The 15,855-nt window shown below is 50.8% G+C and overlaps 1 protein-coding gene across 1 annotated transcript in view; it reads left to right on the plus strand.

Annotated features, from left to right (window-relative positions):
* The first annotated feature begins 7,905 nt into the window (after positions 1-7,905).
* The window catches only part of LOC122391155 (ribonucleoprotein PTB-binding 1-like), a 34,699-nt gene continuing 26,749 nt past the window's right edge, over positions 7,906-15,855 (plus strand). Inside the window, exon 1 of the mRNA XM_043384834.1 lies at positions 7,906-8,268. Within this exon, the coding sequence (XP_043240769.1) occupies positions 8,029-8,268 (240 nt within the window). The 5' untranslated portion in view covers positions 7,906-8,028. The remainder of the gene's footprint in view (positions 8,269-15,855) is intronic.

Genomic DNA, 15,855 nt, shown 5'->3' on the forward strand with positions numbered 1-15,855 from the left:
AATTTCGAAAATAAACATGTTATCATAGACAAAGCCTCTTCGGCCTGTCGCTCTATTCCAGTGCCTATAAATATCAGGTATGGATGAAGGGCGATTGCTTGCCTGGTTTTTACTGTAAAATATGGGAGATATCCACTCCATTTTAACGGATTTTAGTTACCCTTCATCATTTTATATCAATAAGTGACTAAGTTTATGTTTGTATGCTACAGGAACAGTCATGTCACTTGAGGTCAACTAGGGTCAAACTACGTTTTTGCAGATAACGCGACAGACAATGAAGCTAGAGCTTCAAAAATGGTGTCGTTGTGTTCTTCTTTATCAGCCGAGTCGAATGATATGCAATATGATGCATTTAGGTAAATAAAAAAAAAAAATCTAAGGAATTTTGAAATACACATTTTTTTGTCAATTTTGCATTGCGATTTTCATCGACCTGTACTGTATATGTGGTAGACGCTAGCTAAAATACCAGTAGTGACATAAGCTATAAGAGGTCCGGAGCTAATCAGTACCTTAATATTTCACTTTCCGTCAATATTTGGAAGACACATAATGGTTTCATCAACTCGTTGTAAAGCGCTGGGGAGGTGGCCGGCGTTACCCCTATGCCGGGCTTACCCCAGAAAAAACAACACTTTTTTAAAACTCGATTTTCTCAACCTTATACTATTTCCACGAAACCGAATTTTTGGGAAAACACGGCCAATTAACTTATCTAGCTAACAGGATATCAACATTTTATACAGCACGTTTGGTATGTAATAAAAATGAAAAAGAGCTTACTATGCCGGGCTTCCCCCGGCTTCCCCTAAATGTAGGTGTAAATCGCGATGTTTTTTGCCCAGGTAGATAACTTTACATGTGTCCGTACGCTTGTAAAAGTGCAACGAAAACGTTTACTGTCAAACCGACTAGATATATGTGAACGTATGCGCCATGTACGGTTACATTTTCAATCGTGTCTCTCAAAATTAATATTTTTTATCGTTTCGACAGCTTTTTTAAATCGTGTCTCTCAAAATTAATAATTTTTATCGTTTCGACAGCTTTACGACATCAGTTTTTACTTTTTATCATAGCTGTCACCTCTCACGCCTGAGTTCATGTTGAAAATGTCGTATTTTGTCAATTACACCACAAGTTCCTAGCCTAAATGGCAGCTGCATTATAAGTTTGACGAGAGAAATAATTTGCGGACCGGCGACAGCGGGCTGCTCCCCTGCCTGGCATTAAACTCCTTCTTTATTGCAATCAGTTAATGATGCATTCATACTGTCGTGATACAATAGCTACAACATTATTCTATTTGCGCCCCCCTGGCGCAATTGCCATGGGCGCAATTAAAAATGAGGTAATTTTAATTAAAAGCGTAGAAGTTATTATAAAGATGTTGAAGGAAGTTTACTGTATCAGTGAAATATAATGAAAAAAGGGTTTTTCTTTCTAAATATCACTCTGAAAATGACACAAATATCACACATTTTATAGCCCACGGTTCAAAAAACTGCAAAAAAAAATAAGAAAACGCCATAACATCTTTGATGGCGTAATGAGCCTTGCTGATTGGCTTCATCGGAGAGCTTGGGCCATAAAAGGAACTATCCAGTGGGGAAAATAATGTTTTCGAACACAAAATTCAAAACATGCCATTGAATCCGTGGGAATGATGGTGGGCGCAATTGGTTAGGAGGGCGCAATACACCCACTTTCCCCTATATGACATATGTTACAGGGAGTTTGAGAAATCTGTGAGTTGGAGTTTGCAAACTAGACCATTCATGAGCCTGACATCTTTTGGACGCCCTGTTTCTCCGATGTAAATTTCGCCACATTCACATTGCATTTTATATATCGTAGGGGAAAGTGGGGTAAGACGGTTAGGGTAGGTAAGACGGGCACCCCTTCTGCAGACCAAACCAATAGCGCTACGAGCGAGAAAATTTAGGACCAGAATTGCCTTTCCCACTACACACCACCATTCAAGTCTGGTGAATTTGTGTTCAGTCGATAATCTTTTATTTTGATTTCTTTAAAGCACTCATTTCATTGAAAACATCCATAATGTATTGTGCAAGCTTTTGTGTGCAGCACTATAGAGTTAACCCGCGCCCCGTAGGGGGGGGGGGGGGGCGAAACGGCCCCCTGTCCTTTTCCGTCGATATCTCCCAAACGGCTGGAGATATCGCCACCAAACTTTCAGGACCCCTCTGGGCATCAATTTTACACATTGTGACCAAATATTTTTTTCCAGAGGCTATGATTGGTTGGCCACAAATGACGTCAGAATGACGTCATGTTCTGCCATTTTCGACCGAAAAAAGACCTTCGCAAGAAGAGCTGTCAGGCCTACAGCTTTGAAGATACAGAAAAATGATCAAGACATAAAAGGTGTGGGTAGAATTGACAGGGCTACAAAACTGCTATCTCGAATTTGTGAAATTTTTGAGTTTTGACCCCCAAAAATCAAAAAAGCAATTTTTGGATACATTAGACAAACAATCCAAAAAGTTTTTTGAGTTTCGAAAAAACCGGAATATATGTGATAGTACCTACCGTCTTCTATCTACATACCATATTTCAGATCGATATCTCGTTTTTTGGCCAAGTTATAGCGAAAAAACTTCAAAAATGATGACGTCAAATTTTCAAACTCAGTGTGTTGTCAATTCTAGACCCCGTAAGAAAAAACAAAGACCACCATTAGACTCCCCGTGACGAGCTGCATCGAATCAATACCCATTTTATGCAAAAATATCAACTTTGAAATTTGACCTAATTTGACCTGACCTTGACCTGACCTTCATCAAAACGTGACCTAAGCTGGCCCCAATGGCTGCCTGACCCACATAATCGCATTTGTCAAGTAAAATGGACCATAAAACATGAATCACACGACACTTTCATATTGTGACCCCCAGTGACCTGACCTCTGTGACCTGACCTGGTATCAGTGACCTCAGATAGAGAAGTATGTGTTTGACGAACAATGCACCATCGATGGTTTTCAATAAATTACCAATTTACTCGATTTCACAACACATTTCTTGAAATGCCTGTGAATGGTGAAAATCCGACCTTTGACCTGACCTGTGACGTCATCGGTTTGACCTAGGTCAATGAAATTTGGTCACAAGTTAGTTACCTGGTGGGGCTATCGAACGCCGTTTGAATTTTGAAAATCGGCCGGTAAATTTCCGAGATCTTAGAGAAGGGGCCGAAACGCCCCCCCCCCCCTCCTACGGGTGGTAGGGTCCGCCGGTAGCCCTGCGGGGCGCGGGTTAAAAGCTTGCAATCACTTGTGGTACACTCATATGCCACTAGTGTTCATTTACCGTGGATTTGCTTTGTCTGCATCAAATTGTCCACAGAGAAAAATCGTGCTGAACTTCTGACATTGAGTTTGGGGTAAGACGGGCAACTATGAATCCAATGGGTCTGTAATGGTGAAAATATTTTTGTTGCTGTATGAAAAAAAGACGCATTTCTGAAAAGAATATGTTCGATTCCGATACTCACAGACATGTTAGCAATATTCCTTCGGCACAGTTTATTCTCGAATAATGATTGTGAAAAACGGTTCTACATGGCTTCTGAACTAGGGTCTATATACGAGCATACGCCTCCTGCACGAATCTCGTATACTGTCATTTCCGAAGCACTTGAGACCAACGAGCGACTGTATCAATGCGGCTAATCTCGGGCATTTGTTGCGAGCTGTGCTGGTCGGTGAAAGAAGCTGGCCGTCTTGCCCTACCCATGTGCAGAGTTGGCCTACGTTACGTTATTTTGAAGTTTTCGGTAACCCGTAGCTGTCAGTACCGTTTCGTAGCGTAATTGGGATGTTTCGGTAGCGTAGTACGGAAAATAATAGAATAACGTAGGAACTACGAAATGGATTCCGTAGCAATTACAGGTCAGCTGTATTTGTATAAGGTACATAATTTTTTTTCAGTTTACTCATATCGTCACCAGACCTCCGGCCGTTTACACGGATGTGAGACGCCTGCTATATGAATACCACTGAGTCTTTCTTCCGGCCGGACCGACACCGGGGATCTCCCACTGGGGAGTCCCAGGGAATTCCCTGTCGGAAGTCCAGCGCATCTAGCGAGTAGCGCGTAGGCACCGCCGCACCGACGATGCTGCAAAGCCGGCGATCATTGTGCGCAGTATTTGGCTTACTAGAGACTAACCGTTTCCACTGGGTAGTGGATGATGACATATTGCATAACGTAGTACGATAAAATAATTTGCTGCGTTAATGAACAAATACCGTAATTCAGTAACGTAGCAATATATAACGTATCGTAATTCGGTATCGTAGTTTTGGCAAAAAAAGCAAACGTAGCGTAACGTAGTGCGTAACGTAGCGTAGCGCAGGCCAACTCTGCCCATGTGACCGTCTTACCCCTTGGGGTGGGGTAAGACAGGTTTTTGCAAGGTTTTGCAAAAATAGCTGCAGTTTATTTGTTGAATCAGGTCTAAGTTTCATCTTCTGGCAAATTGAAGTAAAATGTCTAAAAAAGGTTTTCACTAAGTTTCCCGTTTCTATGATGTTTCTAAACGGCCGAAAAATGGCTCCAAAGTTAAGGTGCCCGTCTTACCCCACTTTCCCCTACCCTTTCGCTTGGCCTTAGGAATCCTATCTTTCTTTTTTTTAGGTTTTTGACGAATGTCCTACAAAATACAAATTACGTTGTGAGCGCGTAGAAAGCGGGAGATGGGCTCGCTTACTCCTTTCACATAAGGCATGGAGACATAAAGAGGGCGGTTAGCGTTGGACTGCTAATTGGTAGGTGGCTGGTCCGACCCCGGCGGCGCTGGCTGACCGGTCCCAGGCGGCTGGTCGTTTGGCCCCAGATCGAGCTAGAGCTTCGCAGAAAAAAAAACGAGCGTGTTGCCCGTCACGAGAGGAAGCCGATGATACCAATTTTAAGGTCCTAGGTCATCGGTTGACCTTCCAGGTCATGTTAATGACCCAAAAGTCGGGAAAATCGGGACCTGTTATAACGTCGTAAAGTGTGGCTGTTAAGGGGGTTTACGGGGTGCTGATCACGAATATCGTGTTAGTTTTGATCACAGATGATGTCTTTAAGCATTTAGACCAGGTCACGTCAGGTCAGGTCAGGTCATCCAGTAGGGGTCGTGACGGGTATTCGTAGTACGTGTCAACCGCCTCTGACAGCTTCGTAACATGTTACGAAGGCACCAAAACTACTTGTTAAATGTTCAAATGGTTGCTAAATTCGAATTCAGCTCCAAAATTAGCTTATAAACATGTAAAACTGGAAAAAGTGAACCGGGATCATCAAAGGTATCTAAATGACCTGGTCTGACCTTCAGGTGACCTTGACACCCACCCTAATGCATGGGGGCAACAGCATATCACATATTTGAACGCGTGAAACCACGAAAAGACTGCAAACGCGCGGCTAATGCGAGCCGACATACGCCGAATCGCGACACCGGCCAAGCATGGTCTCGAAAAGTATATCACAGGTCAAAGGTCATTTGGGTCAGGGCCATGAAATTTTCAGGGTAGGTAAGGTGCCTAATTAGCGACCCTTTCCCATTTGCGACCTACCTCCCTACAGAAAAACTGGTAGGAGAAATCGGGGTAAAAACATTGTCAAAAGGTGAGGCATAGGTACTCTGGTTATCAAACTAAGTTATTTTCCGGTTGTCGGTGTTTCTGGTGGGACGTTTCAGGTGAGTTTCAATAAAAATGACGAGTTTCTTATCCAAAACGTGTGTATTTGGGCCCTCTCTGATTGAAAGCGATGCATATTAGGATGATGCACCTTTTTTATTCTGAATTGACAATCCTTTTTCAATTGATTGCCGTTTTCCCATAGTGAATCACTTAACTGTGCACTGCATGGTGGTTAGAAATGTGTTGCAACTCATATTTCCTTTTTGCGCCCGACATGGTCGCAACTACTAGCTCAAAAAGGGAAAGACAGGGGAAAAGAGAGAAATGAAAATGACGTGTTGCTGAAGCTTGCAATGTGTGGCGGGGGATGCCAAATGTCGTCACCGAATGCAGGGTTGCCGAATCCAGCGCGGGCCTCGAATATCATACGAGGTAGCCCGCAAAATTTGGATTTTTGCCTTCTTTTCGCCTTATGGTGCATCACGTAATCAGCTTTTACTTACGTAAACGTGTTGGATAAACGTTCCTGTTCGAGTGATTGAGTGCTTTGCGTATAGGTTACGTTTTTTTGGTTCATATTTCATCTTTTCAGGCGTCGCATTTTTTGCCATTTTTAATATGGGAAAACCCATAGACTTATTAGCGACCCTCCCCGGTCGCTAATCGGGTCGAGTTCCCTATTAGCGTTTTTTTTTTGCAATGGTTTGCTAAAATGCTCACTACAAACAAATTAGTGGATATTGGGGCAGCAAATGACTAGATTTTAATAGAAAATGAACAATCTCTCCGAAAATCAAGCCAGTAATACAGTGGCACCCATAGAGCGTGAGCAATGGCGGTTCAAATTAAGGGGGTCGCTTATTAGGCACCTTACCCTAGGTGTAAAATTGATTAAATCGAGGCCGGGTACTGAAAGTTTCGTCGCGATCGGCCGCTTTTTACGCGAGTAGCGAGTTATTCGCGAAAAACCGAGGGGTCCGTTCGACCCCCCCCCCCCATACGGGCGAGGGTTAAGTTGGTGGGGCAAAACGCTTATTGGTGGGGCAAGATGGCAAGTTGGTGGGGCAGCGGCCCTACCAACTGTATAGGACGCTCCGCCCCTGTCTCGTAACTCAAAATATTACCGGCTGATTTTCGTTCTTTTTACCATAAGATTGCCTATACAGTATGTAAACGTTGCTAAGTCTTCACACATATTATAAGGCGAATCGATAATTGACAGCGGTAAGCAGCGGCCAGCGCAATGGCAAAGACGGGAACCATCCGGCGCCGGCCCAGCCTATATTAGTCCGGCGACGAGTCTGCCGCCGTGCTGGCCACCGCGGACAAGGCCGTATCAGCACCGGCAGGCTGAGCACCCACAATATATTAAAAAAAACACCCCTTGTCGGGAAAGATCTAAAGGTCTAAGCTGTCTCAAGGCATACGACTCGTGATTTCATGCACTCTTTTTTGTAAGGTCCGATGCTTGACTTTTGCATTGTTGACCTAGCGACTAGCGTAACGTTATTTATGAAGTCCTTGACTCCTTATAAACTCATATAAGTTTTTCGTCAATATCTCCCGATCAAATTGAGCTGGCGAGTCACGAAAGCCATCAATGGACTCTGAAAGACGTGCTGAATCGAATAATATGCGATATGACCTCCTTTGACAGTTTGACCAATTTCGTGACCTGAGAGGCGCCGGGAGATCAACTCACCCGAACAAAATGCACCTATACCTACCATTCGACGCATGTGAGCTAGACAAACACACGACGATGCCAACATCGTGGCTCTGCGCCCTGCGATGATTTTTGGCGAGGTTATTCACCAAAGCCGAACCCGTGCCTTGTGCTACTTGACCTGACCTGAGAGGTTACCGGTTAACCTGTGTAGGTATCGGATAGGTAGGTAGGTACCAATCGCTACATTTCGTAATCGTAACGGCTCACACGTACGTTTTTTTCCGCGAGACTCTACGGCCCGATTAGGGGCGAAACAGCGAGGGGTCGTACCTTCCTCAGCTGGGGCGTAAATACATAGAAAACCAATAAGCCCGGCGAACTTATGCGGCCCGGAAAACCTATGCGGGAGTTCCGTCCGTGATCCTCTTCACTCGCACCTTGTGGTTTGTTGCGGTGGGCAGTTGAAGTGGCGGTCTCCTGCCCGGTATGAATCGCCGTCGCACAGTCCGATGCGCCTCGTTCCACCACGCCGAGCCGAGGCCGTCGACGGCGGTCGGCGGTCGGCGGCCGGCAGTTACCTCCCGACCGCCGTCCCGTCCGCCACGCCGCCTGGTAGCGGCGACCAACGGCAACACCGTCCGCCGGCTGCCGCCAGCTGTCCGCAGTCCGCAGCGTTTCGAATTTTGAAGCAGAAAGTGACGCGATGGCGGCGAGTCCGGTGAAGGCACCCCCCGCGACGTTAGAATTTTTCGATTTAGATAATGTGAAGCTCAACGGTTCAAACTTCTGGGCATCTGCGCACGTACCATTGAGAAATGGTAGCGTACAATCACAGTCGGACGAAGAGGAGGATGCCGGCCAGAAAACCGTTGAACTTCGCCGGAAGTTCCACACTGGCCGGTACCTGAATATCCGGCAAATTCCCAGAGATGTCACCGAAAAGGTAAGCTTTACTTAAATTGTTTGCAGCTGTCTTGAACTGAAAACCCTACCTTACTTGGCCTGCTTTGAAATTTCGATTTTTTATGATGGTTTCCCTGGCTGATATTCTTAATTGATTATTTGAAGTTCTGATCCATGCAGGCTTTCAAATTAAGCTAAATTTAGCTGTTTTGTTATATGTATGCTATTCCTAACTTCAAATTTTTGTTCTTTTATACTTTTAATTGACTCATTTTGTTAATGACTGAAATTGAAGGGCTGTGTAAGCAAGTTTGCTGCGGCATAGAAGCACATCGATCAGCTTTTTGTGGACCCTGATTGCGATTGCATCCTGTTCAGTGTTCAGTGTTCAGCCTCAAATATGTTAGATTGATAATATTTTGCTCTTCTACATTCATTTATGAAGACACTGACATAGAAAATGCCATGAATTGCTTTAAAACATAGTGATGCATGTTCAAAGTTGACATTTTGAAGCCATACTTTTTATTTTAAGACAGAAGATTGTTGATTTCCACCAGTCTCTTTTTAGTAGTATTTAAAAAAGCATGTGCTGGTTAATAATTGTATTCATCTGATTTTGTAGTAGTTGTTTTACTTGTCAGTTATGCTCATCATTTGAAGATGCTTGTATACCAATGCATGATGGAAGTATGATGAACCATGATGAGTTGTAGGTATTGTTTTCCATCGATTCCATCATATTGTCTTTAAACTTTTGCTCAAATGTGAGTTATGATGCTCACATTTGACATGCAATGCTTGATAGGCTTAACTCTTCCCTGGTCCTTTTATGCATATTGTACGCCAAAAGGTACCTATTTGAAGCATGTGCTTGATGCTCATAAGTCATAACCCATCAGAAGGAGGCACAAGTGTCCCAGTCCGATGTGTTTGGCATCACGGGAGTAGGTCCGTTCGTTCATAGTTTATGCTCGATGTCGGTTCGCTCGGCAGGTAGCGGCACCTCCGGGGCGTGTTCTGCCGCCGACTCCCGGGGGGCAGACCGCGTGAATGGCGTGCCTCCCCTCGGGTGCCGGCGGTGCACGCTCCAGGAATCGACGGCACTTTCAGTCAGGGCTGCGGAGTCGATGGATTTTCGGCGACTCCGACTCCGACTCCGACTCCGGCTTTCAAAAACCAGCTCCGACTCCGACTCCGACTCCGGGCAGAATTGTCGACTCCAACCGACTCCAACTCCCGACTCCGACTCCGCAGACCTAGCAGGGCTGCGGAGTCGACAGATTTTCGGTGACTCCGACTCCGACTCCGGCTCGGGTTTCTAAAATCGACTCCGACTCCGACTCCGACTCCAGTCACAACTGTCGACTCCGACCGACTCCGACTCCGACTCCGACTCCGACTCCGCAGCCCTGCTTTCAGTGGACCCCAGTGGTGTGAAGTTCTAAACGATGGGCGTGTAGGGGATGGCTGGTATCCTGCTACCAAGCTGGCGAAGGTACGCCTAATGGCAGGCGAGTACGCCGGCTGTCAGGTCGGCCGTGCCGCACCTGTAGATTGTTGAGCTCGTGCGGACAGGCTCCGTGTCGGGCCCTCCAGACAGCGGGACGCGCGTGTGGCCGAGGCCGGCACGCCACGGGCGTGGTCCACCCCGCTCAGCGGCGGTCACGGTGACACCAGCTGCCGAGATGGCCCGGAGGAGCAGCGGCGCTGCGAGCTCTGACTGGACCGGCCGCGGCCGCTCGGCGTATCGCTGACGGTGACCGCGTTTGTGTTGGCCGCGGACGGGTGTGCGCGGCGGTGGACAGCCGCGCGGCCGTGACGCGCCGCCAGCCGCCGCGGCCGGGCCGCGCTGATACCGGCCGCTCCGTGTCGAGCGCATCGATCGCGACTGGGCGCCGGCACACCGCGGGACCAACAGGCCTGCCCACCGCGCCTCGGCGGGTCGGAGAGCGGCGGTCAGACCACGGAGACAGGGCCACAGCCTCGGCGGGCCGGAGAGCGGCGGTCAGACCACGGAGCCTCGGCGGCCCACTAACAGACTGCTGCTCGAACAGTTCATATGGGAGGTCACGTAAATGGAAATTTGTTATGACGGTCTAATTAGATCTAAGTGTTTGATAATACTCTGTTATGTTGTCGATTCCAAGGGTGCTTTTAAAGCCCCGGAGTCGCGGTTGGCGGGCTGGAGCCTAGAAACATCCAGATGTTTGCCGTAAACTTTCCACTGAAGAATCGTTCGTTCGGCTTTTCTTGCACGTAGTCTAGACGATATTTGAAGCGAACCGCCTGAAGAGGACCCAACTTTTCCGTGTAATTGTTTCTTGGAGCAGATAAAACCGAAACCCAGCTCTCATTTGCTGGATGGAAGTGGCACTCATTCAATAAAGTTGCGCCCCGTTTGTTCATCTGATGCACATTTTTTACTTCTGGCCGTTGGTTGTGCATCAGATTGGTTCTTCAGTCCGACGTTCCCTATGTGACATCCGTGCCGTGACGGGCCGCGACTGCAGAGGACTGCCGTGTAACGGCGCGCCAGTGGCGACACGTGCTGCCGTGTCCTATAGAGAGCCGACTCCGCGCGGAGGGGCACTGCGTCCGCGCCGTCTGGCCGCCCGCTCACCACGGGCTCCCACCTGAGTTATGGATGGTCTATGCCAGGAAGCGGGAACAACGCCACCGCTCTAGACTGAAGACCGTTCCCTGCTAAATCGTATCGCTTCAGTTCCAGTCGCGCGCCGACCAAGTGCCGACCACATGCGCTGCTGACTTACGGTCCATAAATACATGGCTGTCTCGGCGCCTCTGCACGCATAAAGCGCCCGTCCCGACCGGCTGTTCCGACGCGAACGGCGCCCAAAGCAAACACCATCACGGCCCGCGCGGGGACCAATCAGCGGCCGATGTGCCGTTACACTGCAGAATCACCCGGCCGGCGGCAGCATGTCGCTAAGGACGGTCGCCTCCGCCCCGGGTGCTGACAGGCCCGGCGTGTGCGATATTCACGCGTTGTTTGCGCTGGACTGGCGTGCTTGTTGTTGTATTTCGTTTGGGAATGGCTCTGCCAAGAGGCGCGGTCGTCGGCGGCCCGCTGTGTATCGCTCGTACAAACGTCCGTCTACCCGCTGACGGCCGTTACACTGGTGACGCAATGGCGGCCGGACCCTAGTGCGGTGCAGCAAACCCCGTGCTATCGACCGGCCGCCGTCCGTCGGTCACTGCGGTCCGTCGCTCATTAGCTCGGTGGTCCATGGCCGCGGCTTTGTGCCCGTCCGGCGGACGGTGACCGTCCCGGCCGGCGATCTCGAGCTCCCACGGCCGCAGCAGCTCAGCGATGAGCGCTCGCCGCGTCGGTCGGCTCGGTGGCGAGGGAGTTACCGTTTGTGGCCGTCCAACTCTCAAGTACCGTGCCCTCCCCCGGGCCTCCCGTGCGCGGTCGGCTGAAGGAGTTCGGGCAACTTTCCTCGGAGCTGTTTGCCGACTCTCCGTCATCATCTGGTGCAGGAACTTTGCGCCGCTAATCCGCGGTACTTAGGCTAGGCTGGTCTTTGGTCTGATGACTGGGTGGGGTCTTCGATAACCTTCCCTCGAGCGCAGGTAATCCCACGGCTCATTCGCTGTGACATTTGGGAGGCTTATCGCGTAGAAGGCGGACACCGCGGATATCCTGATTGACGCGATGTGCATCGTTTGGGAAACAAAGAATCTTATGTAAATGGCCGTTAACGACAATGTCCCATGTGGCATGTCACTTTGATACATTCCTGTCGCCTGCAAAAAATGCTCAGATGTAGGTGGTGACTGCACCACGATGTGTCACAATCACACGGCAAAAGCCCAAAATTCCACACTTAGCAACTAACGGGTGTCCACTATTTTTTTGCACAAAGTTTGGATGCTACTCAATCAGGCTCTAGGTGTCGCACATCTCTGAAATTTTGCTTAGATGAAGTATCATCAATTAGGTACACGAAACTACATACATATTACATTTACTTGCAATATTCATTCAACACGGAGACGTTGACGAAAACAATGGTTCGCGGTTTTTGTGGCAAAATTTTCCCAGAACCACGCCTCTCATAGGCAAACGCCAGCTTGAACATCGGCTGAGGATAGCCGTAATTGCCAAAAGAACCTGTTATCACATTTTGAGAAACCTCGAGGTGTAAGATTTCAGCCTGGAGAAAAATTCCCAAGAAAGCTTCTGGTGTGGATGACTATCTCCCAGTGTTCTAAAATTGGATTTTGGTTGGGTGTGCCGATGAAGAAAAAAATCCTAGGATGAGAAAAAAGGAAATGAATAACCGAAGTATATTTGCAAAATGGTGTAATCCCAATTTGTATGCCAACTGCTAAACCAGAGCTCTGTTCGCACCCCGTTTATTTATCAGCAAGCTGCGACCATGCTGCTACTTCTTGGCTCCTCATTGGTCGAATTCAAGTGGTCTATTCGTTAGACCAATGAGAGGCCAAGCCGCGCCAGCAATAACTTCCTTATATGGGGAAAACCGACAGCACGCTGATATAAAAACAGCGACCGAACAGGGCCCAGGATTTCATGTCAGAATCTTGACAGGGTGTGAAACAAAAGGATGTGGGTGCATCAACTGTCAAGTGACATGTAAACTGGCTGTCGGGAATACATGAAACTTTTTACAGAGATGAAGTAAAGTCGGTCATTCATATTTTAGGGATGAAAGTATTTTCCCCATTAGGTGTGATTTGCCACCAAAAAGTCTGAAAAATGGAATACTGCTATCTCCGCAAAAGGGGTGTTCAAGCCAATCATCTGTCTTAGTCGGGCTAACGTTGGTGGCGACTTCTACCGTCGGGAGTGTCTACAGAGGGGGCTTTTACCCTTCATCCAGCAGCACTACCCTCAAGGTGGATACATCTTCTGGCCCGACCTCGCTGCCGCCCATTACGCACGACGAATGACAGCTCTGCTGGAGAAAGCCGACGTGCCTTATGAAGGCCGCGAGGAAAACCCACCCTGCGTACCGCAACTACGTTCAATCGAAGACCTGTGGGGCATCGTTAAGCAGGGGGTCCACATGGGTGACTGGACAGCACGGTCTGAGAAGCAGCTGAGGCTTCGCACTCATCGCGTGATGCGATCACTCGACAAGGAAGTGCTGCACAAGATGATGGGGACACTCCCAGCGCGCGTGCGCCGTGCTGCCTGGCTTGGCGTGAACAGCACCGTGCACTGATGTCAGCCTGACAGAAAAATAATTTATGTAGTAGCATGGAAAGTTTGGTGAAGGAAAAATGAAAAATATGTGAGTATCATTGTGTTGAAGTTTGTGCAAAAAAATAGTAGACACCCGTTATTGAGATGTGAAACGTTCACAAAAGCGATGATTGTAGCCGTCTCTCTCCTCCCTGTGACTCCCTCCAGTGTCACGGCTCGGGCAGCAGGTTTCCGTCCGGCGCAGACCGGCTCTCGGCTGGCTGTTTGTCGCCCCCCGCGTCGGTATGTGAGTGTGGCGTGGCCCGCTGCTGTCGACGGCGCAGCACGTGGTGCTATCGACCCAGCGCCGGGCCCGCCGCGTGCCCTGGGGCGATCAACAGGTCTCCAGCGGCGCCCCGGCCGCCGCCGGTGGAGCCGAGCCGACCGATCGGCAGTCGAGGAGCGGCCGAGAGGCACAGAGGGGCGGCCGGGTCTCTGGCGGCTTCCCGGGCCGATTTCCTGCCCCGCCGCCGCACGGGTGCGGGCTGGGGTCACGGTCACATGCCCCCAGCCTGATGGGGATCAAAGGAGCGGTCCCAGGACTGCAGAAACTCATTTAGGGCCTGGGAAAGGAGACGGACCTGTACGAGACGGTGGGACGCACGAGGCGTACCCGGCTGGGTCATCGTCGCCGTTCGGGTCCATTATGCCGCAACTGCAAAGTACAGTACTATCATAATCATTCTGGAGCCTTGCATTGTGTTACGAAGTATATGCTGTGTGAATTACATTTGGTTATGCCTGCTGCTCGGTTTGTGGGGTGGGAGCGCGCCGGGGCTGGGGGCGGGTGCTCCGAGGCGGACCGCGCCCGTTCAGGTTGACGTTAATCTCGGGCGAACGGCCCGGCGGGCGCGAAGTGACGTCCGTCCGACGATCAAACTGGCGGCGATTGAGGCCGCTCGGCGCCGGCAGACGAAAACAAACGGCCCGCTGCCGATGGCCCGATAATCGGCCGCCCTTTGACCGCCCTTAGGGCCGCCGGCCAGACCAGGCGAGATCGGCGGTGAGCTGCCGCTGTCGGGAAGCTGTGTCGCGGCGCGCGCTGCAGACACGGACGGGAGTGCCGGAAAAATGGCCAATTATCCGCCAGGCCTGCGGTACCTGGCAGGATCTGTGGCTGCTCACGTCATCCCCGAACCCCGCCGGAGCCGGCCGCGTCTCCTTGGCCTTGGCGGCGCGGCGCGGCGGATCCTCGCCGGCGGGGGTCGACCTCTGGCGCGGCCCGGCCGTTCCCCGGCCAGGCGGCCGTGCTGTGACCGCGCGGCGGAGGGCGGACGGTGCCGGCGGCGGCGGCCGCACCGTTACCTCGAGTCGTTCACCCCGGCCGGCCAGCCGGCGCCTCGTCACCGGCCCGGAAGCCATGAGCGGAGGCGACGCGGCGCGGCCGTCACCGCCGCCGTCAGAGGGCGCTGGCCGGGCGGGTGACCTGGACCGACACGGAGATGTCGGCCCACCGACTGCCGGTGACCGACACCGTGTCACTCGGCCGCCCCGCCGGCAGATGACGTGATATGCGCCGCCCGGGTCACTGGATACATGACTTCCAGACGGCCGCCTTTCCCATCAGCCGGCTGGCCTGGCTCGGCTGCCGTGGCCGGTTCGCCTTCCGTCCCGTCTCGGGCCGGTCTCGGCGGGCTCGACTCGGCGCGGCGCGGAGGTCGCCCGGGTCACGGCCGGCCGGCAGGCGGCGGATTCCAGCGGCGGCTTGTGCCGGCCGCCGAGTGTCGTGTGTCGCGGACAGAGCGACCGGTTCGGCCACTGCCCTCCCGGCCCCAACCGGGCGGGCTGAGTCGGACGGTGCTGCTTAGCATTAACCTCACAGGATATCATGGCATTGCCGGAAGGAACTGCCCGTAGGTCGATGGCATTTCGGCCTTGGATTGGTAATGATCGTTTGCTGTTTTTGTTTCGCGTTTTTCATTTGGCGGTCCGGCTCGTAAGCTCCATGTATCGCCTGTTCCGGATTGAGGAGCGTTCACTATTGTCCGACTCGTTTAATGCCTACGTTTGTTTGTATTATTTGCCGATAAGGCCTCTGTTCTGGTGCCGCCTGGCGAATCGGGGGCAGCGTTTGCCCCTGGTCTGGTTCCGCCCGGTCACCGATCTGCTCCGTGTCGTCTCTCTCGGCCAGGGTCTCTCTCTCTCTCTGACGTCGCCGGCTATTCACAGCTCCGCGCGGCCGGCGTCGTCGTCCATCAGCAGCCGCCGGCGCTCGGACTCGTCCCTCCTTTGTATCCGGCCTTAGCGCGTCCGATGGCGGCGTGTCGCGCGCTTAGCAGAGGTATTCAATATCCTACAGCGGGACACGGCGCCGCCATTAATTACCCTCTGGCCTCGGCCCGGAGGATGTCCAATATCCCCTCCGAGCCGGGAATCACAGCGCGCCGACAA

The sequence above is a fragment of the Amphibalanus amphitrite genome, unplaced genomic scaffold, assembly GCF_019059575.1.
Source record: "Amphibalanus amphitrite isolate SeventyFive unplaced genomic scaffold, NRLGWU_Aamphi_draft 000021F_arrow, whole genome shotgun sequence".
NCBI lineage: Eukaryota > Metazoa > Arthropoda > Thecostraca > Balanomorpha > Balanidae > Amphibalanus > Amphibalanus amphitrite.